At 51.3% G+C, this 27195-nt stretch overlaps 1 protein-coding gene across 3 annotated transcripts in view; it reads right to left on the reverse strand.

The window, feature by feature from the left end:
• ARHGAP39 (Rho GTPase activating protein 39) overlaps positions 1–18721 on the reverse strand; it is a 166100-nt gene extending 147379 nt beyond the window's left edge. For all 3 annotated transcript variants that reach the window (XM_074898311.1, XM_074898312.1, XM_074898310.1), the window contains exon 1: positions 18622–18721. In XM_074898311.1, the coding sequence (XP_074754412.1) occupies positions 18622–18632 (11 nt within the window). In that variant the 5' untranslated portion in view covers positions 18633–18721. The remainder of the gene's footprint in view (positions 1–18621) is intronic.
• Between the last annotated feature and the right edge of the window lie 8474 nt (positions 18722–27195).

The raw sequence follows: 27195 nt of genomic DNA on the forward strand, positions 1-27195 counted from the left end.
CATCCTGCCTACTCTTCCATTTTTCTCTTTGCACATGAAACAGGAAAAAAATAAGTCCCAGAGTAGCTTTAAATAGAAATAAAATTTACACACCATTAACAGCCAAAGCACAACGTGAGAGCCAATAAGCAGCTCCACTGTGGTCCAGACATTACTCCAAGTGCGCTCTGTATGTCCTCAGAAATTTATTTATAAAGCATTTTCTTTTTCTTCCCTCCTTGTACAATGGATAGAGAGCACGACAGTTTTTAAATGACTAATCAATACAGAGAGCTCTAAAAACCAAATCATATTACAGCTGCATTAGAAATTTTCTTGGACTGCGGCTCATGAAGTATTGAATATTTTCAATTACTCTTCTTTCTCCTTCTCCAGCTGACATAAGAGTTCCTGAGTTGGATGTAAAAATCTCCTCCAAACGTTTTCACCCCACGGAGCAGTTTATGGCTTTTTCTTCTTTTTAGCAGATAAAACTTGTGCACAATAAGTGAACCTAAACCAGCGGTTGCAGTAAGTGCATCACACAAAATTGGTAGACCAAGTTGGAAGTGTTTCCATTTAACAACCTCTGTACTCCATTTATCTCCAGGCGTGTGAAGAAAAGGCATCCCTTAGAATCTGCAACACAGTGAATGAAAGGGTTGGAAGCTAAACAATAGAAGAGCTAAACTGGAGCTCCTTCCTCCAATTTAAGAGCCAATCTGAGCTTAGGGAAGGGCTTCTTGACACCATCAAGTAGCATGGTTTAGGAAGGCAAACTTGGGCTCCCCTCCCCGGGAACCATGAAAGCACGAGTTGGGGGTGCAGGTGAGACTCCACCAGTCACATTCAAGCCGTGTCATTGTGCAAGTGTCTCCTCTTCCTCCATCCCACATCCCACGTTAGCAGTCACCTCGGCAAGCTGGACACCCACAAGCACATCTTTCCTCTCCCTGGAGATCTCCTCTGTTTCTAAGTTTTAGGCTACAAAAAGCATGAGCGGAGATTTCAAAGTACCGAGACACTGGATTTTTCTTAACGTACAGAGACTCTTCAGAACCCTTCCTATTCCTTTTCTCGTTTAAGGGATGTGCTTCGAGCTGTCCTGTCATCTCACTTCCCAGCCCCTAGAACAAACCAAGCGCTTAGAAGATGATGGCGAGGAGATGAGATCCCACATGCTTTGTCATTGCTATTTCTGCGTCCCGCCACACTTGGATTTTAACTCAAGTTCTGCGTGCCTTTTGATCTTCTGTATCAAATGGATTGCCGCATTAAGACTTCATTATCTTTCCTAGCCAAAAATACTCCAAGTATCTCAAAAGCTCTGCTATGAAAGGCAGCATTTAGTCTCCAGGAGAACAGGCTTTCAAGGGAAGAAAGCAGCACAGAATTTCAGCTACAAGCAACATCAGGAGAGCTTTGTTTTAATCTTCCTCCCCCACTGATCTCGATGAGGATCTACAACCAAGGTAGCAAGCGCAGAGCTCAACTCGTAATGAGGTCTACTTCGTCTGTCTAGTTAAGTTTTATTCATTTTGCCTTTGCAAGGCTGCAATCACTGTAGGCTTTTCTAAAGCAACAGATACACTTAACCTTCAAATAATTCCCTTCAGCCCTTTATTTCTCCCCTCCTTGTTCATCCTTGCAAACCCTTTAGTCCATGCTGGAAAAAAAAAAAAAAAAAAAGCAAGCAATAAATTGGACAGTGCTGTGCATCACTTCCAAGTGTTCAATGCACAGACGTTGCTGAATACCACCTTACAAATAACACCCCCCGACCGCAGCCAAAGTCTAATTTTTATCACTGAATACTAGCACGGGATTTTTTTGTGGTGGTTGGATACCATCACTTTGCTACTTTCTAAAAAAAAAAAAAAAAAATTTTTAAAAAATCACTTCCAGTTTTGACCACATACAAAACATTTCTAGGCAGTGCACTTGTCTACAATACAAACTTCCATTCATCAGGAAGGATCAGGAACATCTGCCTCTGTCCCGGGGCATCCTCAGACCATCTTCCTGTACTTCAGGATGATCAGCCTCTCTCTTTGGCATCTTGCCTGCTAATACACAGTTCACTTCTCTCAGTTTCTCAGGATGAATGACAGTATGTCCTCCCAACGTCAAGTTTTCCCTTTGAGTTTTTTGGTTCTACGAAGCAGAAAGAGCAAGAGCTACGAGATCCTCAAACACGAATGCCAACTGTATCGTTGACAACAGCTCAGATGAAAGAGCAAGGGAAGCGCCGAGAGCACCGCTACTCCCAGCAAAATACCCGCCACGCAGCAAAGCACAGACGAGCACGCAGGAGTAACCCTGGGCATTTCACCCTGAGAAGCAGAGTGGAGTTGGCCACGTTACTTCCACTCCCTGGAGTAGAAAATTGCAACTGCACAAAAGCAAGCGAGCAGCGATATCGATTTGTTAACCTGTACTACTCCCTGCTCAGACAGCTCTTCTTCAGACACGACGTACGGAAACCTGATATTCACCTCAAAGTCTCCCACTGCCTTAATTTTTGCTTATAAAGCCATCACTCTTTGCATTATTTCCAAGCTGAGAGGATGTTATCTTTCGTAAGACTGACCGCACGAGCAGATGCAAAGAGCACTGGCTAAACAGTTTAAATGGCACTTTGTGTGAGTCAAATTATTCCAAGTCACAGTTAACTCCAATCATCCAGTGACCCACGCCAGGCTTCAGCTGGAGCCTGTCTGCAGACCTCTGGGGCAGAAGAAATTATTTTTCTATAATTCTTCCCCCTACCCCACCCCTGTTTACCCTTCTAGTTTTGACAGGGCTTGTAGTGAGGAATACGCTCTTCTTGCTCCAGCAGGTTCTGCCGTGTATCTCACTGATGCAAAAAGGGGAATTTATACATTTATGTTACTACAGCAAGTATTTGCCACTACTCAAAGACCCATACAAAACTCCTGCTTATAAAGTTTGTCCCATCCACTCTAGATCCTACCACATCAGGCAGATCTCCAGGGCAGCAATCCTTCAGCTCATGTATTTCTGCACTGTCTAATTAAATACCTTGAAGGCATTCCTAATGGCATGACTTTCCCGGACAAAAATGGCTAAAAAATACTCCAGAAGATACATTAAATCTCCCTATATTCTCCCTGAATTAAGTTTTGCTGGAATATTTTTCACGGTCCCTATTTTCACCGTTGTACCTCCATGATTTCTCTCAGAGTTGCATTGAAGAGGTAAAGGCGACGCATTAAATACAAATATCATCTCGGAACCCAGCAGCCACTTACGGACTGAAGCTCTGGCCATGTCCTCAGCGCAACCACTTCGAACCTCACCGCGTTGCCTGAGCCTGCACTCCACTTCATTCCACATCACTATCAAAAAACCTCCACGCACGCAACTCTGACGTGTAGCCTGGAGCATCCTCTCCCTCCTTCACATCCATTTTTCTTCTTGCTAATTTATGTCCCTCCGTATTAACGCTACAGTTCTGGTGGTTTCCCCCCACATTTCTAGTTCACTAACCAATCCTGTCTTCCCAACACACCACCTTGTCCCTCCTAATTACCTGTGTAGGGCTTAAGTAATTTATTGCTCATTCCTTTCTTATCTTCTACTTGCTGCCCCCTGATCTTCGACAGACCTTTGCAGGTTTCTGTAGTCCTCTCGGACATTTGTGCCTTTCTATTCCCAGTTTAAACACTTCTCAGGGATGTATGAGAAAGAAAATAGGATTACAGGACCCTGAAGGGGGTAGGTTACTCAGCAAGGATGCTGCTCGAGGCAAAACAGGTTTAAAATTTCATGTAGCCTCAAGTTCTTACTAAGTTAAAACCAGTTAAGTTAAAAGGTAACTCCAGAAAACTAGCTCAAACAGCCACGTCTTGCCTTAAAGGGAACTATGGACAGATATTCTTTGAGTTTCATAATCCAGGGAGTGCAATTTTTAATTGATTATCGTTGATCACTGCTGTTAATTAGATCTTGTCTTCCAGCAGCCAATTCCTCACCTTCCTGGCAAGAGGCTTCATTTTATAACACAGCTGGGATACATAATAGTATGAAACACTCTCTGGATATACTTTTGAATGCTATAGACCAAGTTACCTCGTCCATAAGTTCATTACAGCTGCTAGTTTGTGTCCACTAACGAGGAAGGGAAGGCCTCCTTCTGCCTCTTGGAGGGAGCTCTGCCTTTGCCTCCCACAAAGGCTGCCTTTAAAAACCAGGAGATAACCAGCCGTCGCATAGCTCCAGGATAAAGATCTTCCAAGAGTCTACTCACAGAAGAGCATGGCAATTATATTTCCGCAAACTGTAGGATTAAAAGATCACTTAGGGAATGGGAAAACAAAGAATACTTAGCAATATTTAAGATCCAGATATTTAAACCATTAGGAGACATTCACCTCGGAGATATTTAAGTTCATATGCTCCCAACACAGTCAGGATATGTACTAGAGCTTTGTTAAGAGGACACTAGGATCACCAAAAATGTTAGGCTTTACTTTACACCATCCTGTCAGAGTCCAGTCCCCTTAAAAGCTCCACCATCACTCACAAAGCTACATGAAGTCCTGGACCTGGAGCTGCGATTGCTACGTACCAGTCTCCCAGGACCACAGAAGGTGAAGACAGGGTCTGCTGTCAGGAAATGGGATACTGGACTACTAAATCATTCCTCCAACTCGGTACAAACAATCCCATTTCAGCTCCTTTCCCTCCTGAATTCAGGCCTGAACCCAAGCCTGGGGCATTGTATCCTGGATGCTTCCCTCAAACAGATAAAGTGGTTTCACGTCAGCCCAGGTTCCCAGCTGCAGTGAACCTCCAATGCGGTTCAGCGCTGACACCGTACGATATTTCCTGTCCCACGTACCTACCGCCCCACGGAGGGGTGTGGGAATCCACAGATAAAAGCAGAGTGGCTGCCACGACCCCAAAAAAAACCCCACTTCATGCCCCATTTCAGGGGACGGGGACCGCGCTCCATCTAGGGCAGGTGGCTGGCTTCAGGGTTCCAAACTTCAGGGTTTTAAGGTCTCCGTGATGCAATTCTGCAACAAATCCCAACAAAGGCCATCGGGTTTTTAGGGTTTAGCCACAATATACCGCAACCAGAGCAAGCTGCATGCCATAACCATACAAACACACTGGAGGAGCACGCTAACGTACCCGGGAGACATTAACTTCAGTTTTTATATCCTAACACAGTATTAATACCTCTTTTAGTAATTTCAACCAACAGATTACCAGAAAACTTCCAACCTTTCAAATCTCTGGCTCAAAATCATTTGATCTCTATTTGTAAAACTATCAGCACAGTGAGACTGAACTAGAACTTCCAACAGATATTCTTCATTTCAGTGCCATGTCCTCAAGATGAACACACACAAGTGACTCCTCACTTCAGGACAAATCCCGTGCCTGTATTTAGATTGGTAGGTCAGGACTTTGAGTACTGACTTTAAGTTGTCAATATACTGAAGAATCAAGGAAAAAAAAAATTCTAGAGCTAAGTAGAGCTAAGGCAGTATTTTGTTAAAAAAAAAAAAAAAAGATTCTGCAGCTAGGCAAGACCCCAGTAGCCAAAATTTGAGTCAAATGATTGAAAACAAAATGCAAATAGTCATCTGGCAACCACTTCCTGCCATGCAGACACTAAAGCCAAAGGCCCACCTTAGGATGGGATCTGAAAATGCCGAGATAATCCAGAGGGTTAAATGATTTCTGCCATCCAGGATAGTCTGAAATGCATTATGAAAAGAGAAAACAAGCACTCGGATCACAGTTATGTGGGTGGAGGGAGATATATGAATCATTGATAACCTTTAATTACTTTGATGTGCAGATTTCAGCCTTCCCCAGTAGCCTCTGTAGGTGCCTTTTCCAAGCTCACAAGCTCTCCAGAACAAAACCAAGTCCAGGACATCTGTTTGTGGCACTAATATATTAAATACACCGCTCCAGACTCAATTTTCCCCATTAAGGCATTGTGCATCTTTTATTTCTGTGAAAGGGAACAAAGAAGGGAATCAGAACTCAAGTCTTTGCAGTGCGATCTGAAACGGATAGGGACTACTCTTAAGCTCAGCCTACTCGGCTTTGGAACTAGCTTAGAATCATAGAAAGGTTTGGGTTGGGAGGGGCCTTAAAGATCACCTAGTTCCAACCCCTAGTTTGCAGCATCTAACCCCAGGCTGCCAAAATGAAGTATTTTTGTTCCAGTTTTGACTGCACGGACAGCTGTGGATGATGTTTGCTGTCGTCCACGCTCACGCAAAGTGAACACGCTCCCGTTCCAAAGGCTTTGCCTCTTCCTCAGCCACTGGCAGGGTGCTTCGAAGCGCGGCGGCTATACTGCGAGGCACAAGACTTAACGGCAGTGCCTGAGTAGACTTGCTTTAGATGTAGGTAATCCTGCAAAATCATACCCTCAGAATGTTGCTTTCTCCCTATTTAAAAGCCTTTAATGAAAGATATTTGCACCGCACAGGGGGAAAATTTATACAGCGTTATCTGCAAGTGTGTTTTTAGCCACATTATCCGCGTGCTCTAAGTGCAGATGGAGAGACATATGCCAGGAGTATCCAAAAGTACATATACAGATTTTCATATTTTCCCTATTGCTAAAAGGATAGGCACCTCAAGATCCAAATGGCTACAGTCCCCTCCATTTGCTTATAAGACACGTTGATTCACTAAAGGAACATGCTGGAGGAACAGTCAAATAACGCCCGCGGCGCTGCGTGGGCAAGAGCTGATGGAAAGCTCATCCATACCCAGGTCAGATCACGCAAGGATGTTGACGAGAGCACGGCATCCAAAAGGGATAGTCACTGCTCAAACTCCAGCCAAACCTCCCTTTGTGTCCCGGAGCTCCAGCTCCAACCGTCTTCGACCCATTCTTGAAGCAACTTTTAACAGATTCCCATTTAACAGACAGGAATGTTCCCAAGTCCACCTATCGGTACTGGCCACGACAAACGAGGCAGCCACGGCAAGACGAATATGATCTGTGGCTTACAGGTCTGGATTAGACGCTTCCGACGTAGAGGAGCGGCAGACAACAGAGGGTTCTGCTGCCAAACCTGCTCCTCCTGCACACCAGGCTTGGTTTCTACCACGGGTCTGTATTAGTCTCTGATTTGGAGTGGCATCTTTGCAGAAGACAACCTGGGAGGGATTGTGGAGATGACAAAACAAGCCCTGGTTGCCCTCAACTGCATTATTCTATGTTCCTCCTACAGCCTTCTCCACACAAGCCCTCCTCAACCTTGTTCTGTGCTCTGATTTAAGTAGTAAAGCCATGCCTGGGAACAAGGTTGACTGTTTTCATCCTCCAACACACAAACCTCCTTTTTGACGCTGTTAAGACAACTCATAGAAAAGCCCTTTTTGTCTTGCCTCAACTTGGAAGACCATCCCATGGTGGAACATATTTAGAGTAAGGCAGGAATTGTACCTTCTCCATCCTTTAAAACCCTGATTAACACGTTCAGAGCAAGTCCCCTCTTCTTACAGAACTTACTCCCACCTCTGCAGTGAAAAACCCCGTCCACGCACCTTCTCCCTTTGAGCTGAAGAAGAAAGGTGCATTGCTTAGGCAAGCTCAAATTTGACAGAAAAATAATTACTGCAGAGGCACTTCCCATGGCTTCAAGTTCTAAGCACGTTACTTACCTTGAATAAAAACCTAGAGAACTTCCTATTTAAAAAAAAAAAAAAGTCTAAGACAGAAAACGTGCTGAGGTGTTCTCTAAGCCACTGGGGTTTTTTCAGGGGGGGAAAATCTTTTGAGTGGATGCTCCACCTACTTCCACATATATGGAACAGCCACACTACAATATAGATTCCTCAAGGTGACATTCAGGAGATGTGAGATATGCGGAACGAGAAGGGGAAAAGAAAGGGTTTCTAAATGAAAGCAGCGCTGATGTATTCATTTGCAATTTTTCCTTACAGCCGTGCTGTCGGGAGCTCTGACAGATTCAACAGCATCTCTTGAAAATGGCACAGAAGGTGGAAGTAGGGAACCCAACGCTCTCTGGGTGGGGCAGGGGGTGTAATTAAAGTCCTTTTAATCTGAAATTTTTTTAAAAAGTAATAGTTTCCTGTATGCTTTTACTACCTCACTGCTCAATTTCATCAATCAGGGACAGACTCATCGTGATGCAATCTACTCCGGTCCTCGCGTCATCCGCGCGGGAGGACGTGAGTCAGGAACACGAGACCTCCACCCTTGTGACCCAGCAAGCGGAGTTTCCCATCCACACATGGCCCAGCCTGTGTCAAGAAGCCCCACAGAGGCCCATCACCGCACTGTCAGGGCTGTGAGACTTCCACACCAGAGCTGGAACGTCATCAGGTCAACCCGGAGCATAAGGAGTGCGAATGTCTGCCGCAGCCTTCTCCAGGAACAGACCTTTGGTGGCTGCTGCTCAGCCAGATCCAGTGCCCAACTCTGGATGGAGATCCTTCTAAATCGTTGTCTTTCAGTTCTTTAAAAAGGGCTTGTAAGAAAGATGAGGACAACTTTTTAATAGGCCCTGTAGCAGCAGGACAAGGAGTTATGGTTTTAAACTCAAAGAGGGTGGTGAGACATTGGATGATATTGTGGCTGCCCCCTCCCTGGAAGGGTTCAAGGCCAGGTTGAACGGGGCTTGGGGCAACCTGGGCTAGTGGAAGGTGGCCCTGCCCGGGGCAGGGGGTGGCACTGGATGGGCTTTAAGGTCCCTCCCAACCCAAACCATTCTATGATTGAGACTAGATCTGAGGAAGAAATTTTTTACACTGAGGGTGGTGAGATACTGGACCAGGTTGCCCAGATTGGTGGTCAATGTCCCATCCCTGGAAACATTCAAGGCCAGGTTGGACGGGGCTCTGAGCAACCTGATGGACTAGATGATTTTCAAAGGTCCCTCCCAACCCAAATCACTTGATGATTCTAAATAGCAAATGCCAGAGCATAACTCTGGATGCAGATCCTCCTAAACAGTGAGTCCTGCCTAGTGCAAGGAAGCAAAGAGGCACCTTCCTGCTCTCCCCAAAGCCAAGCAGAGAAATAAACCCACAACAAACCAACCAAAACATCAAACCTTAGCTCTAACAATCCCAGTGCTTTAATATTAATCCTGGGTGTAGACTGGCATACCGAGATATGCCTGCTTTTATTTCTCAGAGTAGGCCTTAGAGAGAGGTCAAAAAGTTGAAGGGAAGGTTTCCTTTAAACTGGAGAGGTAGAAGAAGCATTTCAAATAAGCACTGAGCGTGGTGATGTGTTGAGATGTACTGCCAGGAAGGAGAAAGGGAAGAAACCCAACGGGGATGTTGCAAAGGGGACAGGTTTGAAATCACTCAGCCCCCTTCCTACCTCAGAAGGGAAAACTGCACTAAGAGGAATCTTAATGTGGACGGTTGCGTTCAGCTGCCAGCGCTGCGGATGTCCCCAAGAGACAACCACCAGAAGCCTGAGGTAGCTCCTGTGACCTGAGCAACCTCTTGTTGGTCTCCCCACGCTGCCTTTTTGTGATACTCACAGCAGCGCAGGCTGCCAGGGTCTGTGAGAGGAGCCAACCTGCTCCCTTCTTCGCACAGCCCCTGGATTTAACTCCAGCAAGGGCTGAAACATGATCTCAACCGAAAAAAAAAAAACCAACAACCAACCCACCAAAAACCCCCCAAGCAGCAAGTAGCAGAGGTCACGTTTAGTCAAGCAGATGCAAAGCAGGGAATCAGAGTCCAGCGGCCTCAGCAAATAACCTCCTCCATGCTCATTTTTTCACCCAAATCCCACTACTTTTCTGGGAAGTGGAGGAAAACCACACGCCTCACCAAGAGCCTGCTGATCTGGTCAGAGATGCGTGCACACAAATCCCTCAAGTCCTCTGCTCCAAACAGCGATTCCTCTGCCTGGCGGTTTGTTTTGGTTTGTTTTTCTTTTTTTCCCTTAGTTCTTCCCAAATGTTCCTGACCACATTAAGCGTTGCCAGAGTAAGAGGCATTTGTGTTTTTGTTATATTATTATTTTTTTTGAAAGCCTCAGCCACCGCAGCACACCAGGCACACGGAGGAGGCTCCACAGGATTTCTCCCGTCCCTGTCTTTGAGGGGACGTGGATTCACAGATGCATACGTTAGATTAAAGGGAGCAAAGAAGCTTATGAAGCAGAAACAACAGCATCCAGAAATCCAACTTCAGGTCAGCCACAGGATTCAGAAAGTACTTAAGAGACAGCTTAATTACTAATAAAAACCAATGATACATCCGTGTATCCTCCAAAGCCTTGCGTATGTGCTCAGCGCGCTGCTGGGCCAGCTTGAGATGCGCTCCTCAATGTGAGTAATTTAACAGATGGACATGGAAAAAAACAGAAAACCAACCCCAGCATACCGAAAGGGAGCAAAACTGGCTCTTCAAGAAGCAACATTTCCCCTTTTAAGTCCACGTGTAACTCTGCATCACCGCACACGGCCAGGGACAGCGTGTTGCTGTTCCATTTCTAGTCTTTTAAAGGATTTAGACTTCAAAGAGGGACTGTTTCTCTAAACATCCCGGACAGACCATGGGTTGGCTCTAGTAACCTAAATTCCACCGTTATTTAAACGCACCCTATTGTTCATCCTTCTCTTTTAGAAAGGAAACTGCCACATCGCAGTCAACAAGCGATTGCACTTTTCCATCCCACGCGACGATCCCTCCCAACTGTGCATGAAGCGCTCTCAGGCTTGCAAGAAGTGCTACCGAAAGATCAATAAAAATCATAATACTGCAGCTTCCATTCGCAGATTAAGTAACGTTTCTGGACGGTAAAAAGCTTGGGTTTCCAAACACGTCGCCCGTGGAAGTCATTTACATTCAAGCAGAGGGAGAGCAGAGATGGAAGATCAATAAAAACGCAACGAGGCAGACAGAGAAATGTCACCACCTTGGGAAGAGGCAGCCCAGAAACGGCGTGCGTCTGACAGGAGCACAAATGGACCAGGCACGTGTGTTTTCTATAGGGGCTACGCCACAAGGCAGGCACCTAGCTTCAGTTTGGAGGGTTTTTTCTATACTTCTCGGTGGTAAAGAGGAAGGGGACCACGTGGTTAAAACCAGTCATGGCCCAGGGAGTGAGATCTCAGGCTCTGGTATTATTTTACTGCACAACTTTTGACAAATTGAGGTCTCTTCCCATCTGTAGAATGGGAACAGCCTTGGGGTTGTTCAGCCTGGAGAGGAGAAGGCTGCAGGGAGACCTTAAAGTGGCCTCCCAGGACTTAAAGGGGGCTACAGGAAAGGGGGGAGGGACTCGTGATCAGGGGGTATAGGGTTAGATGGAGGGGGAATGGTTTTACACTGAAAGAGGGCAGATTTAGATCAGACCTAAGGCAGAAATTCTCCCCTGTGAGGGGGTGAGGCCCTGGCACAGGCTGCCCAGAGAAGCTGTGGCTGCCCCCTCCCTGGAAGGGTTCAAGGCCAGGTTGGACGGGGCTTTGGGCAACCTGGGCTGGTGGAAGGTGGCCCTGCCTGGAGCAGGAGAGCTGGAACTAGATGGGTTTTAAGATCCCTTCAAACCCAAACCAGTCTATGATTTTATATACACAGACGCAGAATAATCCCACCCTACAGCGAGGCCAGAAATCCTAAATTTTGGCATGCAACGCTGCATTCTTCTCCAATGTTTGCTGAGGTTTTTACTTGAATTTATAATCCCAGTCCCTATGCACAGCACTGCTGTAAGAGAAGACCAGCCTGCAAGGCACCTTTAGGTCAGGTATCAACTGATCCAGGGCTGGCTAAGCCACCGGTGGCCCGTGACACCAACCAGCCCCCAGATACCACCAACCCCCTGCCCCTTATGCCCCTCCCGTCCTCCCAGTAAGGGCTTTTTTCCCAGTCAAACTGTGTTTTAAATTCAGCACTAATGAGCAAACTTAAACATTAACCAGAAATCAAAAAGCTCTGCTCCATACCAGAAACATAACTTCCAATCAATGTTCAATCCAGGAACAAAACCTTCCAGGATCACGCTGTCTATAAAATACAATAAGCAAAGCCTTCTCCCTCTGACAGTCTATTTCAGGCCTCATTTGCTGCAAGTTTTATGAGATGTTAATCAACAATCAAAAATTTCCACATCTTTCACTGCAGGAATAGTGGTTTCTGCTCTCGAAATTACACCACTGGGTTTCTACACGTCACAGTTAATAAGCACTCTCTGCCCATTTCCATCTCCTTCCCATTTATTGTTTAAAAATACTTTAACAATTTGAAAACAAATTTTTTTTTTTTTTTTCTTCATTTGAGAGCGCAGAGATGAGGTTATCTAGTCGCCTGCCAATCAGCTGAGATGGTACCAAAAGTCAGAGCGATATATTTGGCACCCTAAAAATTAGGCACCCACCAGGACTGCCTCTTGCAGAGCCGTCTGTGAGAATGTTTGAAGGGCAGGAGCAGTCCCAGCAGCGAGAGGAAGAAAATAAATACAATCACCAGATCTATTAAGGCCAGAGAAACAGCGAGGGATGAAGAATTTGAGCAACGAGGCACCTCCCATTGTAACAGCACAATGTGGTTCTTTCACTGCTAGCCAGGAGCTGGTAAACCGAGAAAACCAGCTTTGGGGGTTCCTGTGAGCAATTTAAGGAGTAACGACTAATTCCAAGGGCACGGTGCAGATGCTCTCTAGAGACTGCTCCACTTTTTGCCCTCAGTACCTGGAGTACGTTTATCCCTCACCTGCTTCTTGGCAACTGGAATTAAAAATAGCCAGCCTGGATTAGTTGTAAAGTGAAAAGAGAAAAGTATTACAGCAGAAATGTTTATTTTTGAGAAGAGATAGAGGAGGAAGAGGAAAGGTCTAGGTTCAATGCGTTATCTAGAGCATGTAAGGAAATAATCACTGAAGCAAAAAAGCAGGAGGGAGAGCATGGCTGTTGAAGACAGGAACAAGAATTTTTATTTTTTTTTTAAAGGTACTGGAGGGTCACTGTAACATTTGGAGCGATCTTTATCGGCCAAAATGAAGTTCTCACTAATTTATTGTCTGGGGCAAACATATCCGAATAAGCATATCATAAAAACGCTGCTGTGCGGTGACAGCGGCTACAGTCAAGACTAAAAATCTTACACCTGCTGATTTACGATCCACCACCCCCAGAGCCAATCCCCTCCACGGCTCTGCCACGCTGTCGGGGAACCTGCAACCCTACCGAACAATACGTAAATTTTATTCCTGGAATCAGCCCAGTCCCTCCAGACTCCTCGGTTGTATGTAGTGGTTTCGTTTCGGTTTGTGGGTTTTTGTTTAAAGGCTGTTGGGTAGGATTTTTGTTTGTTTGTTTGCTTGAATTGTGTATTTGCACAAGTTACTAAGAGGTGAGCTGCTAAAACCTTTATCCTTCAGAAGAGGAACAATACACCACAAGTCTTCGGTCTTAACACGATTGTCAGAATGGTTTGAGGACTTGAGTCTTGCCCAAGCCGGTCTTAAACCAAGGTACCTACTCATGAGACACGATGTCTGCTATCTAGATTATAGTGTGCCTGGAAACTTACCCAGAAAAACTTGCCCCGGATCTTCGGCTTCACCAGCCTAAACGCAGATTGAGGAGTCAGAGCAGCCTGACCCTGGAGAAATAATGCTCAGGTCAGTTGACCTGAAAAAAGGAGAAGCCACAACAGGACATTGCTGGAACAGGGATTTAGGAAGCTGCTCCTAGTTCACTATCTAAAGGAATTACCGGGGGGGGGGGGGGGGGGGGAGAAGCCGTCCACATCACCATGCTGCAGGTTTCTACAGCTCAAGACTTCAACCTCACAAACATTTCCCAGATGACAACCCCTACATGGTGGCAGGAGCTGATGGAAGGACTTGGTCAAGACCAAAGTAGGTGACTTTCAAATCCACGTACAGAACTGTGGATTCCCCTAATCACAGAATTGTCTAGGTTGGAAAAGACCTTGAAGACCCTCTAGTCCAACCATTAACCTAACACTGACAGCTCCCAACTACACCAGATCCCTCAACGCTATGTTGACTCTACTCTTAGACACCTCCAGGGATGGGAACTCCACCACCTCCCTGGGCAGCCCATTGCAACACCTAATCCTTTGGGATAGCTCCTCACAAAGCCTTAAACAAGCACAAAGTTGAGACAACTCCTTCCCTTGAGCTCTACCCAAGAACATCAGGCTTATCCTTAGAGAGGACCTACAGGATGCAACACGTTTCTTCCACCTTCCTACTAAGGAACGGTCATGTTAGTCCCTGCGACAAGATTTTCTAGTGCTTTGTCCGGTCTGAGCAGAAGTACTTCAGCAAACAACACTCCATCCTTTCTCTAGGAAGAAAACTTTCACAGCAAAGTTCAGTCCAATAGGGAACACCCAACACAGAACCCTTATCCCTCCCTGGAAGGGTTCAAGGCCAGGTTGGATGGGGCCTTGAGCAACCTTGTCTAGTGGAAGGTGTCCCTGCCCATGGCAGAGAGGTTGGAACTAGATGATTTTTAAGGTCCCTTCCAACCCAAACCAGTCTACGATTCTACGATGCTGAATTTTGGAGACTCGGAGTCTTAATCGAGAGATGAGTTGTAGATATCACCACCACAGGCAACGAGGCAGCTTTCAACCGCCGAAAGCCACAGCTCTAAAGATAGACTTATGTACAGACAGGCTGCTGGGATTGTCCCAGATTCTACCAGTGTTTTAATATTAAAGAGGTGGAGGAGCAGCTCTGTAAACAGGCAAGAAAAACAAACACGCACCAGATCTACCATCGGCTGCACCGCGCTCCCGAGCAGCTCTGCCCTTCCACGGCGCTGTTTGACAACACATGCCCAGGAGATCTGATGTCAAACCCATATTTTCCTATTTTGCAGAAGCCAGGCATTCCATAAAATATTTTTTCTTTTTTTTTTTTCTTTTAAAAAGTTATGATCTGGGATTGAACTACATTATCTAACATGTCTGGGAACCCTACAACTAGTTGATGGGTTGGAGAAGGTCTCTCAACCATCACGTTTAGGCCCTATGCTTCTGCTTCAGGACGATGCTCTCTCACCACTCACATAGTTATAACCCACAATCACAGGTCCAAAATGCTCAATATAGGCTAGGAAAAACGAAGCAGAAAGGATTTACTTTTAAATCGGAACTAAAATCTGGCTTTGCCATCCACACAACCTGTATCGCCTCACTGTTCTTACGTTGTCAGGTTCATTAGCATACATAAATATATCTTCGCTAATCTTCATAAAGCTGGTCCAGAGTACGTTCAGCATCGCTGTTAAACTTAACAGCTGCTGCAGCTGTCTAGGACTAACCATACAAACCACTTTGTGGTTCCAACCAGGAGAGAAAGTGGCTCCCGTCTCAACAGGACAGCAGCAGCAAATTAAAAATTTACCCAAATCAAGATAAAAACTGCACCCACCAACCACACGCTCACCGTCACGGGTATCAGGAAAATCCTTTGTGAAACGCAACGTCGGTCAGGATCTGGAGAACCTTCCACAGTCCAGATTTCAGCAGCCTCGCTCTCTCTCCTTCCAACCTTCCACGGTTGGATTCAATGATCTTAAGGGTCTTTTTCTAACCGAAATGATATAATTCTCTGCCCCTCCTTGCTCCCAGCACCCCAACAGCAAGTCCCACGGCCCGCAAAGGCACAACCCCCCCAGGAAAGACACAGCCAGCACCTGATTTAACCACATTTATCCTCCTGCATCTATTCACCCACCTTTTATTCAGCTGCAAGCTACGAAGCTCTGGGCTCTTGGCCAACTGGCTGCATCTCCTCGCTCTCCCTCTCCCCATCCAAGCTGCAGGTTACAGGAGACTATGGCATTTCTGCTTCTCTTATTAGGATAGTTAATGACCTAATTTAAGGCACGTAGAGTATAGCCAGGAATTACAGTTACAGGCTCCTCCAATGAAGTTAACACTAAATCGCAGAAATTCAGCTGCGAGCACTTCTCAGGCACCTTTACATCAGCAATATTAATTTTACCAGGACAGCAAGTTCGCTGCCTCCCCTCTTTTTAAAGCCGCTGACAAATCCCGATGTCTTGCTAGCAGCCTCCTTTGTAAAGCTCCTTTGAACCCATCTCCAGCTCCTTTGGAAGAGAGCGGCACAAAGACATCTGGCCTGCAGACAAGCTAGGCCTTGGTTTGTCTTGATCTGCAGCAGGAAGAGTACAGCAGCCAGAGATTTCGGTGGGAAACACCCCGCCAGCAGCTCCTTTAGCATCAGAGCAAAGACTTCCCTAGAGATCGAGGGCCTCAACATACGCCTTTCTTCCCAAAAGAGCGCTGAAAGGCTCTCTCCCAAGGGTATTAGCATAACTCAAGGCATTTGGGATTAACATTAAAAAGTTATTTAGACTTGAAAGCCATCCCAGGTACCGGTGGAATGAGGCGCGGAGTTAAATTCATCCAAATTTTAGGCTGGGAAGAGAGCTCCCGATCAGCTGAGCGTACGCACCGGCCAAGACACGCGGTAAAGAAGTTACTGGTTGCTGATGGGCGACGATCTACTACACCCCACGGGGGATTTCTGTGCCTGCCTTTGACCAGAGGAAGGGTAACACCACTCGATGTCTTGAGCCCTCCCTCTTGCACCCATCCTAAGCGATGGGGCAGAAATACGCAGCTTCTCCCTTCCAAAAATTTTAAAAAAAAAATTACGTGTACGGCGCAGTGCTCGGTAACAGAACTACAAGTGGCATTTATTAACCAACGTAAGGTCACACCTTGCAAGCCCTAAGCCAAGATCTCGCATCCACAGGCTAATTCACATCCACAAGCACCAAATACCAAGCGCTGTCAGTCTCGCCCCCCCCCACCAAAGTCAGCAGCGAGACAGTTTGCAGCAGCCAGATGATGGAATCGCGAGGGTGTTGGTTCCCCCTAGCACCAAAGAAATCAGCTCTCAACCGTCGCTGCAAACGAAGGCGACAGATTTGCAGCAAGGTGCAATCACGCTGTTTTTAACGATCATGTGGTATATTAACATTCAGCCGCAGCTACCGCCCGGGCAGACGCTTCATGGAGGAGACGAACCAACCATCCACGGATGGCAACGGCACGGCCACCAACGCTGGCACGAAGCACAGCGTCACACCTCGCCTACAACCCGGCCACATACACCCAAGCCAGAGCGGCACACCCCTGTCCAAGCCACCTGCTGCTTGGAGGTACCCCAGAGCTCACACCGAGCTCCCCATCTTCATTAATTTTATTTTAAAAACATTTTTTTTTTTTCCCACCCCCCCCACTCCCGCCGGCTTCTGCTTAAACCCACCCTGCTGCTTGTGCCGGGTGAGGTAGCGGAGCCCAGCAGCTGCGGGTTTATCTGTAGAGGTCACTCAAGGGTTGATTAAACTGCTATCGCCAAGGAAGGAGGGAAAAAAAAAAAAAAAAAAAAAAAAAAATCCCATCCTGCAGTTTTCGCAGCCGGAGAATGCAGGTCTGGGGAAGCAGCAGAGCAGCGCAGAGAGGAAAAAAAAAAAAAAAAAAAAACCAAACCAACAAACCAACCAGCAGCTCGCCATCCACCGCACATGTGAAATAAATAAACCCCATTCCAGCACAAACACCAAAACTCGGCGATTTCTTCCCCCCTCCAAGACCGTGTATCGCCCCCCCCAGCCCAATCCGGGCTCGCACCCCTCTCCCCGGCACCCCCCTGCATCCACACCCACTCGCATGCCACCCTGTGTGTGTCCCACCCCCCCGCCACACCTTACACCTCCGTAAAAAATACCTCCCCTGGCTGCATCCCACGGGGGGGGGATCCATCCCAATCCATAACCCCCCCCGCAGAGCATCCACGGGGAGCAGGGGGGGATCCAGCCCCTCTATAACCCCCCCCACGGGGAGCAGGGGGGGATCCAGCCCCTCTATAACCCCCCCCACGGGGAGCAGGGGGGGATCCAGCTCCCCCCCCCCCCCCCGTTAGGCAATGCCCCCCTGGAAATCAGGGTGGGGTTGGGATGCGGCTCCCCCCCCCCCCCCCCCCCCAATCTCCCTACTACACCCACATGGAACCAGGTGGGTGCATCCAGCCCCCCCCCCCCCCCTTCCCATGCACCAAAAACAAGGGGGGGGGGGGGGGGCACAGAGTGGGGTTGGGATTCAGCGGTTCAGCCCCCCACTCCACGCACCCACAGAGAGCAGGGTGGGGTTAGGATCCGAACCTACACCGGGTACAGAGCAGGTGGGGATGGCCCCCCCCGAAAAAAAAAAATCAAATCGAGGTGGCGCTGACGCCTCTCCCCCCAGTAAGGTCGTTTCCCCACATATACACCCAGAAGAAGACGCAAACACCCCCCTCCCCAACAAGAAGCACGGACACCCCCCAAAATGGGGAGAGGGGGGGAGCGAAAAACACCCTCAGGGATCCCCAAAGAGGCGGGGCACCCCCATAGCCCCTATGGGCAGCTATATGGGGGGGGCGGACAGGGAATCCGCCCCCCGAGGGGGGTAAAAAGGGGCCCAGACCCCCCTCAGCGCCCCCCGGGGCAGGGGGGGGGTACTGAGGGGTGTCGGGGACTCTTGGGACAGGCGGAGCCGCCGTCCCCCCCCCCGCCTCAGGCCCCCTCAGAGGGATCAGCCCCCCCCCCCCGCTCCCCTCCCGCCCCAACCCCACCCCGCGGTGCCGGTTCTCACCTCTCCGCCATGTTCCCGGCGGCCCTACCGCTCGGCGGCGGTCTCGGCCCCGGTTCGGCCTCCCATGGCCCCGGTGACCGACCCGACCCCCCACCCCCCTTCCCCGGTTCCAACCCCCCCCCGCGGCCGCCCCGCCGCTGACTGAGGCCGGCGCTCGCGCCGCGGCCCCGCCGCGTCCCGCCGTCACCAGCGACAACGGCGGCGCCGCCAATGGGGAGCGGCGGAGGGGGCGGGGCCTGCGGGGGGCGGACACGCCCCCTCCCTCTGCCCCCCCCGCCCCTCCCTCCTCCCGGCCTCGCGCCACGCTCCTCCCCGGCGGAGGGGGCGGGGCAAAACGCGGGGGCTGATGGGAGCGGGAGTTCGGCGGCGGGCGCGCGGCGCGCATGCGCCGGAGAGGGAAAAGGTGGGGGGGCGGCGCGCGTGCGCGGGGGGGGGGGGGGGCGGCGTGCACGTGTTGCACGCGCCCGCAACGGTGCGCAACGCGCGTGCGCGAGTCGTGGCCGCGCTAGTGCGCCCGCGCGCGCACGTGTCCCCGTGCACGGGGGTCATGGCCGTGAGCGCGCACGCGCGTGTGCGCAGGGCTCCGCGCTGGTGGGGCACGAGCGCACACGCGTGTGCGCGCGCGTGGCTCCCTGCGCGAGGTGCGTGGCCGTAATGGCGCGCGCGTGTGCGCGCGGGGCTCTGTGCGTGTGTTGCACACCTGTAACGGTGCGCACGCGTGTGCGCGGCGCTCCGTGTATGCGTGGCACAGCAGTAACGGTGCGCACGCGTGTGCATGCAGCGCCGTGCACACGTTGCACTGCTGTAATGGTGCGCACGTGTGTGCATGCGGTTCTGTTCACGTGAGTCGTGGCCGTAATAGTGCACATGTGTGTGCGCGTGGCTCCGTGCACGAGGTGCATGGCCGTAATGGCGCGCGCGTGTGTGCGCGGGGCTCTGTGGGTGTGTTGCACACCTGTAACTGTGCACAAGCGTGTGCACGGGGCTCTGTGTATGCGTGGCACATCAATAATGGTGCACACGCGTGTGCATGCAGTGCTGCGCACATAGTGAATGCCTGTAACTACGCACATGTGTGTGCGTGCAGCTCTGTGCACACGTTGCACTCCTGTAATGGTGCACACGTGTGTGCATGCGGTCCTGTTCACGTGAGTCGTGGCCGTAATAGTGCACATACACGTGGCTCCGTGCACAAGGTTCATGGCCGTAATGGCGCGCGCGTGTGTGTGCGGGGCTCTGTGCGTGTGTTGCACACCTGTAACTGTGCACGCGCATGTGCACGGGGCTCTGTGCATGTGGGGCACAAGTGCACACGTGTGCGCGCGCGTGGCTCCATGCACAAGGTGCATGGCCGTAATGGCACGCGTGTGTGTGCGCGGGGCTCTGTGCGTGTGTTGCACACCTGTAAATGTGCACAAGCGTGTGCACAGGGCTCTGTGTATGCGTGGCACATCAGTAACGGTACACACGCGTGTTCATGCAGCGCCGTGCACATAGTGAATGCCTGTAACTATGCACATGTGTGTGCGTGCAGCTCTGTGCACATGTTGCACTCCTGTAATGGTGCACACGTGTGTGCATGCGGTTCTGTTCACGTGAGTCGTGGCCGTAATAGTGCACATGCGTGTGCACGTGGCTCCGTGCACAAGGTTCATGGCCATAATGGTGCGCACGTGTGTGCGCAGGGCTCTGTGCGTGTGTTGCACGCCTGTAACTCTGCACATGTGTGTGAATGTGGCTCCGTGCATGCGGCTCATAACCGTAATGGTGCACATGCATGTGTGAGTGGCTCTGCGCACAAGGTTCATGGCCATAATGGTGCACATGTGTGTGTGCGTGGCTCTGTGCACATGTTGCACACCTGTAACTGTGCACATGTGTGTGCACGTGGCTCATTGTATGCATTGCATGCCTGTAACTGTGCGCACGCATGTGCACGCAGCTCTGTGCACATAGTGAATGCCTGTAACTGTTTACACGTGTGTGTGCACAGCTCTGTGCATGTGTTGCACTCCTGTAACTGTGCACATGTGTGTGCACGCAGCTCTGGGCACGTGGTGAACGCCTGTAACTGTCTACACGTGTGTGCACATGGCTCTGTGCGTGAGGTGCATGCCTGTAACTGTGCACACGTGTGTGTGCAGCTCCATGCACATCATGCATGTCCATAATGGTGCACACACATGTGTCTGTGGCTCTGTGCACGTGGTGCACACCTGTAACTGTGCACACGTGTGTGTGTGCGGGGCTCCGTGCGCAAGGTTCATGGCCGTAAAGTGCACACACGTGTGTGTGCAGCTCTGAGCATGTGTTACACACACGTAAGGGTGCACATGTGTGTGCATGCGGCTCTGTACACATGAGTCATGGCCACAATAGTGCACACGCGTGTGCATGGGCTCTGTGCACAGGGTTCATGGCCATATTTTTGCACACGTGTGTATGCACGGCTCTGTGCATGTGTTGCACATATGTAACTGCACATGTGTGTGCACGTGGCTCCGTGCACAAGGTGCATGCCTGTAATGGTGCACAGGCATGTGCACATGGTTCTGTGCACAGGGTTCATGGCCTTAATGGTGCACATGCGTGTGCGCGTGGCTCTGTGCATGTCTTCCACGCCTGTAACTGTGCACATGTGTGTGCATGTGACTTCGTGCATGTGGTGCATGCCCATAATGGTGCACATACATGTGCATCTGGCTCTGTGTATGTGTTGCACACCTGTAATTGTGCACACGCATCTGCACGCAGCTCTGTGCATGTGGTGAACGCCTGTAACTGTGCACACACATGCGGTGCACCCCTGTAACTGTGCACACACGCGTGTGCATGGCTCTGTGCATGCGGTGCACCCCTGTAAGTGTCCACACGCGTGTGCGCAGGGCTCCGTATGCAAGGTTCGTGGCTGTAACGGTGCACACGTGTGCGTGTGCACGCAGCTGTGTGCACGTGGTGCATGCCTGTAACTGTGCACATGCATGCACGTGGCTCCGTGCGTGTGGCTCATGGCCGTAATGGTGCACAGTCGTGTGCACGTGGCTCTGAGCACACGGCTCGTGGCCATAACACGCACACGCGTGTGCGTGCAGCTCTGCGCACGCGTTGCGCTCCCGTAATGGTGCACAGGTGCCTGCGTGCGGCTCTGTCCACGCCAGTCGTGGCCGTACCGGTGCACACGCGCGTGCGCGTGGCTCTGTGCGCAAGGTTCATGGCCGTACCGGTGCACACGTGGGCGTGCACGGCTCTGCGTCACTGCCTGGCGCAGGGGACCCCACGCTGGGGGGGGGGGGACACCAGCCCCTGGGGCGGCGCCAGCGCTGCCCGGTCCCCCCAGTGTGGGGTCCCCGCGGGGATCCGTGCCCCCCGGTGCACACTCGTCCCAGCCCCGATTTCACGCCGTGTCGCCGCTTCCCCCGGCCGGGCCCCTCCTGCTCCCCCAGATGTTTCCTCGCCGCGACGCCCATCAGCACCTGCCTGACGGAGCCTGAGCACCCCAAAACGGCTGCGGGGGGGGCTGGCACATCTGGTGAGCTGGGCCGGGGGGGCACCCGGCTTGGGGACACCAGGAGAGCTCCGAGCGGCCTCTGCCCCCGGCCCGAAGATTTGGTGGAATCGGAGAAGCCGCTCGTTGGCTCGTTGGCTTTTCGGTTGGGCCACCTCGTCTAGACCGGGCTTTTGCCGGGAAAGGTTGGGCCAGATGATCCTCGAGGTCCCGTCCGACCCGGGATTCTACGATTTGACGAGTTGTCAGAAGGGGACACGTTCGGTCACGGTACAAAACCGCCCACAAAACCTTTGATTCCCTTTCAAGCCCCGACGTAATTCCCGACTTGCAAATTTAACGGGATTTGGCCAACTTTGTCCTTCTGGCTGTCTCGCCGGCACGGCGCCGGCGTCTCCGGTGAAGGGGTGCCCACGCCCGGGGCTCCCGCGTGCCGGCAACAAAGCAACTCCTCATCTCGTGATCCTTGCCGCGGCCGTAACACCTCGTGCATGTTCAGCCGGTGGCTTTTTCGGAGCGGAAGGGCCCAAGAACTTCGTGTTTTCACGTCCGCGTTCCTCAGAGGTGTGCGCAGCGCGGGGCAGAGCTCGGGAAATGGTGAGTTAGCAACGTTTTGGTGTTTTCCTGGTGGCTGCTTCAGATGAACGTTGCTCTTGCGGTGGTTTATTTTTTCCCCCAAAACGTTTAGTTTTGGGTTGTTGTGATTAGTTTTTTCGATTTCCTTTGATTTATACAGAATAAAAGAGCCGTTACCTCCTTCCCCCTGGGCACCCTGATCCCAGCGAGACCATTGCCATCATCTTCTCTTACGCCAAGGGGAGATGTGATCCTGCACAGAAGCTCCTGGACACCGAAGTCATTCGCTCCACGTGCTCTTCACCGCAACCTCAGAAGGGACCTGGAGAAGGAACTGGATAAAAACCAGCCCCGAAACATGAGCCTGGGTGAGCTCAACGTGAACGTGTGTGTGACGGGCCGGGCCAGGGAGCAGTTTTTGGTACGACCGTGACATGGGCTCTGCTCTCAGACTTTCCTGGAGGACACCGTCCCCTGCTTCAGCGGGGTCACCTTGTGGCCGGGCACCCCGTTAGCACGTCACCAGACGCGGGGAAGTCCTCCTCGCATCACCTCCTGCGTGGGCTGTCTGCTGCGGGAGGGATCAGGATGTCTCCGCGGGGTTTAACACCCAGGGGTGCCCCCAACACCCACCCCCCATCCAAACCCTGAGGTGTCACCCCTGGTTCCCAGGGGCCTGGGCTCTGTCGCCCACCACCAGCGCTTCGGGGAGATGATGGGCTCCAGGCACTGAAGCGTGGGCTGACCTCCGCAGTGACCGGGTCAGCTCCAGTTGACCCCAGGCTCTGCCCCAGTAACCACCAGTTTGCAGGGCATCCGCTGCCATTCCTTGGAGGACCGGCATGGGCTTGGCAGACCACGCCAAGAAACCAAACTTGAAGGCCAGAAGGATTTCAACCTAACGCAGCTCCTCCCCACCCAACATCATTCCTCCCATTCCCGAGCCACAAAGTTCTCCAGGACCCTCGGCCCCAACCTGTTGGAGCTGAGGGTTAAAACCAGCCCCATGACCCCCACCCGAAACCTGGGGACAGCGGAGCAGAGCCCGGCATGGGTGTTACTGATTTGTTATTAATTTGTTATTATTTTTTAATGATTTTTGGTGATTTGGATTTAAATAAGGAACGATTTACAGTAACCGTACAACCAGTCATGCTGCTGCAAAGTCCTTTTTAAAGTCCCAGTCTAAGACCACGTAGACTGGTAATAACCATTCACCAGAGTTCTATTCAAAGAATAAGACTCATAACGAGGTACCATTGTTAGACTGTTCTTTAAGGACGATTTATTGCCCTGTAGGCCAGGTGTTCTAGAAGTTGTATTGTGAAAGGGCCTTGAAGGTTGTTAAAATCGCCATGTGAGCCGAAGTCCTTGCGTCAAGGGCGTTGGAGGGTCTTTCTTTTAGGTCAGTAGTTTGTGGTGGTCACAAAAGCAGCCCCCCCCCCCCCCCCCCCGACTCATTTCGGGACTCAAGTGTGCATGACGGGAAAGGGGTGGGAGTAAGAAAATGAGTTACGGGAATTATCATGTTTATGTATGAGAACTTGATTAATATGTATGACTGTTCCCAATATAATCGGCATGTTACATGAGTTAGGGGTGCGTTGTTGGTGAGATGACTCCCCTGCGCACCCGGCCGTTAGTAAAGGAGTGTCTGATTATCTACATCCCATTGGTGTCCGTAAGTTCTTTTATTCCATTTTGATGACACAGGTGGGGGCGTCTTCGACTCGCTGCAGCCAGTGCGTTACCTGCGGCGTTGATCTAGGACCCGGTGACGTGAAGGTGCATGTCCCTGACTAACCCCACCGGTCGCTCGTCCTGGGGTAGCCTGATCCATGCTCCAGAGGAGACAGGGCTGTCCTGATCCAGCGTCGGGAGGTTGCAATATGATCCCAAGAGCAAGATTAAGACACAAACGAGGTCAAATGCCGTACACCCAAAATAATTTTTATTATTAAAAGTGAAGAGGAGTAGCAATAGGACAGAATGGAAGGAAAAGACAGAAATCAATCAAGAATCTATTAGAGAGTCGCAATAGTCACCACCATGGATCTAGCAGCGTCCCGTGGGTCCTCAGTCTTCAGTTCTTGGGTGGTGGGTGCACCTGGATCTGGCAGCATCCCGTTGGTCCTCTTCGGTGGTGGGTGCACACACAGCAAAGTCCTCTGGTGCCTTTTAAGTTCATCGTACCAGCTGATTAGCATTTCTGCCCACCTTCAGTTTTTCCTCGGTTCCCACAGGTTTTTGTTGGCTTCACGCTTCTCGAGCAATCATCGGGCTCCTGGGGCAGAAACGCTGGCCTCTTAGTTCAACGGTGAAGGCGCCAAGTCATTAGCAAGGCAAGCACGGTGTCTGGCCTACACAATAGAGCCACAAAACATCAAGTTGACACGCTGGAGCCAGTGATAAACGTTTGGTTTCGCTCAGTCCACGTCTCCCCTTTGAGGCTTATCTAAGGAATTTGTCAACGCAACTGCAAGGGGGTGTGGGGTGCATCCTTCCATGCATTCCTGCTTCCTTGGGTGACGTTCCTTAGACTAATCCAAAGGCCGCGGCTTGTCCAGGTTTACACGCACACACAGCCAAGCTTTGAGACAATCATTTGACATTTCAGTCTCTCACAAGGGCATGAGCTGGTGTCCGTGGGTCACGGTGGAGGTGGAGCTGCTCTTCTCCACTTTCACCCCTGGGGAAGGATAAACACCACCATGACATACGTGACGACCACACAAGCCCATCTGCAAATCCATCCTCCACCTTCACGAGGCATCAGGGAGAGCCCAGGCCTGAAGGAGATTTGGCCAAGTTGTCCCCAGCCAGGGTTGAGCCCTGCTCCAGGATTGCTGACCCATGGTGTCGTGCACAACTTACCTTTGGTTTAGTTTGGTCTCTAACGCTTTGTTAGAAAAAGAAGGGGGAAGGTGAATGGTTCAGAGGGACGGAATTGTGTCACTCTGCCACCCATTGGTCTAGGGACCAGCTCTAAACTCTCATTGCAGTCAGGATCTGGATGGCACGAACTGAGTCTCCAGGAGCCCGCCTTGCTCCCCTGGCTTCGAGCGGGTTTCTCTGTCTGCCATGGCTCAGCAGAGCCATCCCTCTGCAGGTCTCGCAGAGAACATCACAAAATCATCTGGGCTGGAAAAGCCCTTGCAGCTCCTCCAGCCCAACCATGACCCTCCCCCTGACCGTTCCCAACTCCCCCAGATCCCTCAGGCTGGGCCCAGAGAGCTGTGGTGAAGGGAGTTAAATCCGGTTGGTGGCCGGTCAGGAGCGGTGTCCCCCAGGGCTGGGTGCTGGGGCCGCTCCTGTTTAACATCTTTATGGATGATCTGGACAAGGGGATCGAGGGCACCCTCAGTCAGTTTGCAGATGACACCCAGCTGGGTGGGAGTGTTGATCTGCTCGAGGGTGGGGAGGCTGCAGAGAGACCTGGGCAGGCTGGAGCCATGGGCTGAGCCCAACTGGGGGAGTTTCACTGAGGGCAAGTGCCGGGGGCTGCCCTTGGGCCACAACAACCCCCAGCAGGGCTACAGGCCTGGGGAGGAGTGGCTGGAGAGCTGCCGGTCAGAGAGGGACTGGGGGGGCTGAGAATGAGCCAGAGTGTGCCCAGGGGGCCAAGGAGGGCAACGGCATCCTGGCTTGTGTCAGCACTGGCGTGGCCAGCAGGGACAGGGAAGGGATCTGAGCCCTGGGCTCGGCACTGGGGAGGCCGCCCCTCGCTGAGGGGGTTCAGTTCTGGGCCCCTCACCCCAAAAAGGCCATTGAAGGACTCGAGCGTGGCCAGAGAAGGGCAACGGAGCTGGGGCAGGGTCTGGAGCACAGGTCTGCTGGGGAGCGGCTGGGGGCACTGGGGGGGTTCAGTCTGGAGCAGAGGAGGCTGAGGGGAGACCTCCTGGCCCTCTGCAACTCCCTGCCAGGAGGGGGCAGAGAGGGGGGATGAGTCTCTGGAGCCAAGGCCCCAGCGCCAGGCCCCGAGGGAATGGCCTCAAGCTGCCCAGGGCAGGGTCAGGCTGGCTCTGAGGAAGGATTTCTGTGCAGAAGGGGCTGTGGGGCGTTGGAATGGGCTGCCCAGGGCAGGGGGGAGTCCCCGGGATCCCTGGAGGGGTTGAAGAGTCGGGCTGAGCCAGCGCTGAGGGATCTGGGGGAGTTGGGAACGGTCAGGGGGAGGGTCATGGTTGGGCTGGAGGAGCTGCAAGGGCTTTTCCAGCCCAGATGGTTCTGGGGTTCTGTGATTCTTTCCCCCTGCCACCTACCTTGAGCTGGAGAGGGGACCTCTGCGTCCCACACCCAAACACGGGTAACTGGCAACCAACAGGGAGCAACCAGACTTGGGGGCGGCCACTCAGGGGACATGCTGTGGTCCCAGCAGCCACTTGCTAAGAACTTAAAGGGTCACAGACTGGTTGCGGTCAGAAGGGACCTCTGGAGCTCGTCAGCTCTACCTAGAGCTGGTTGCCCAGGGCTGCATGCAGACAGCTTTGAATGTC

This window comes from Athene noctua, chromosome 2 (genome assembly GCF_965140245.1).
Source record: "Athene noctua chromosome 2, bAthNoc1.hap1.1, whole genome shotgun sequence".
Taxonomy (NCBI): domain Eukaryota; kingdom Metazoa; phylum Chordata; class Aves; order Strigiformes; family Strigidae; genus Athene; species Athene noctua.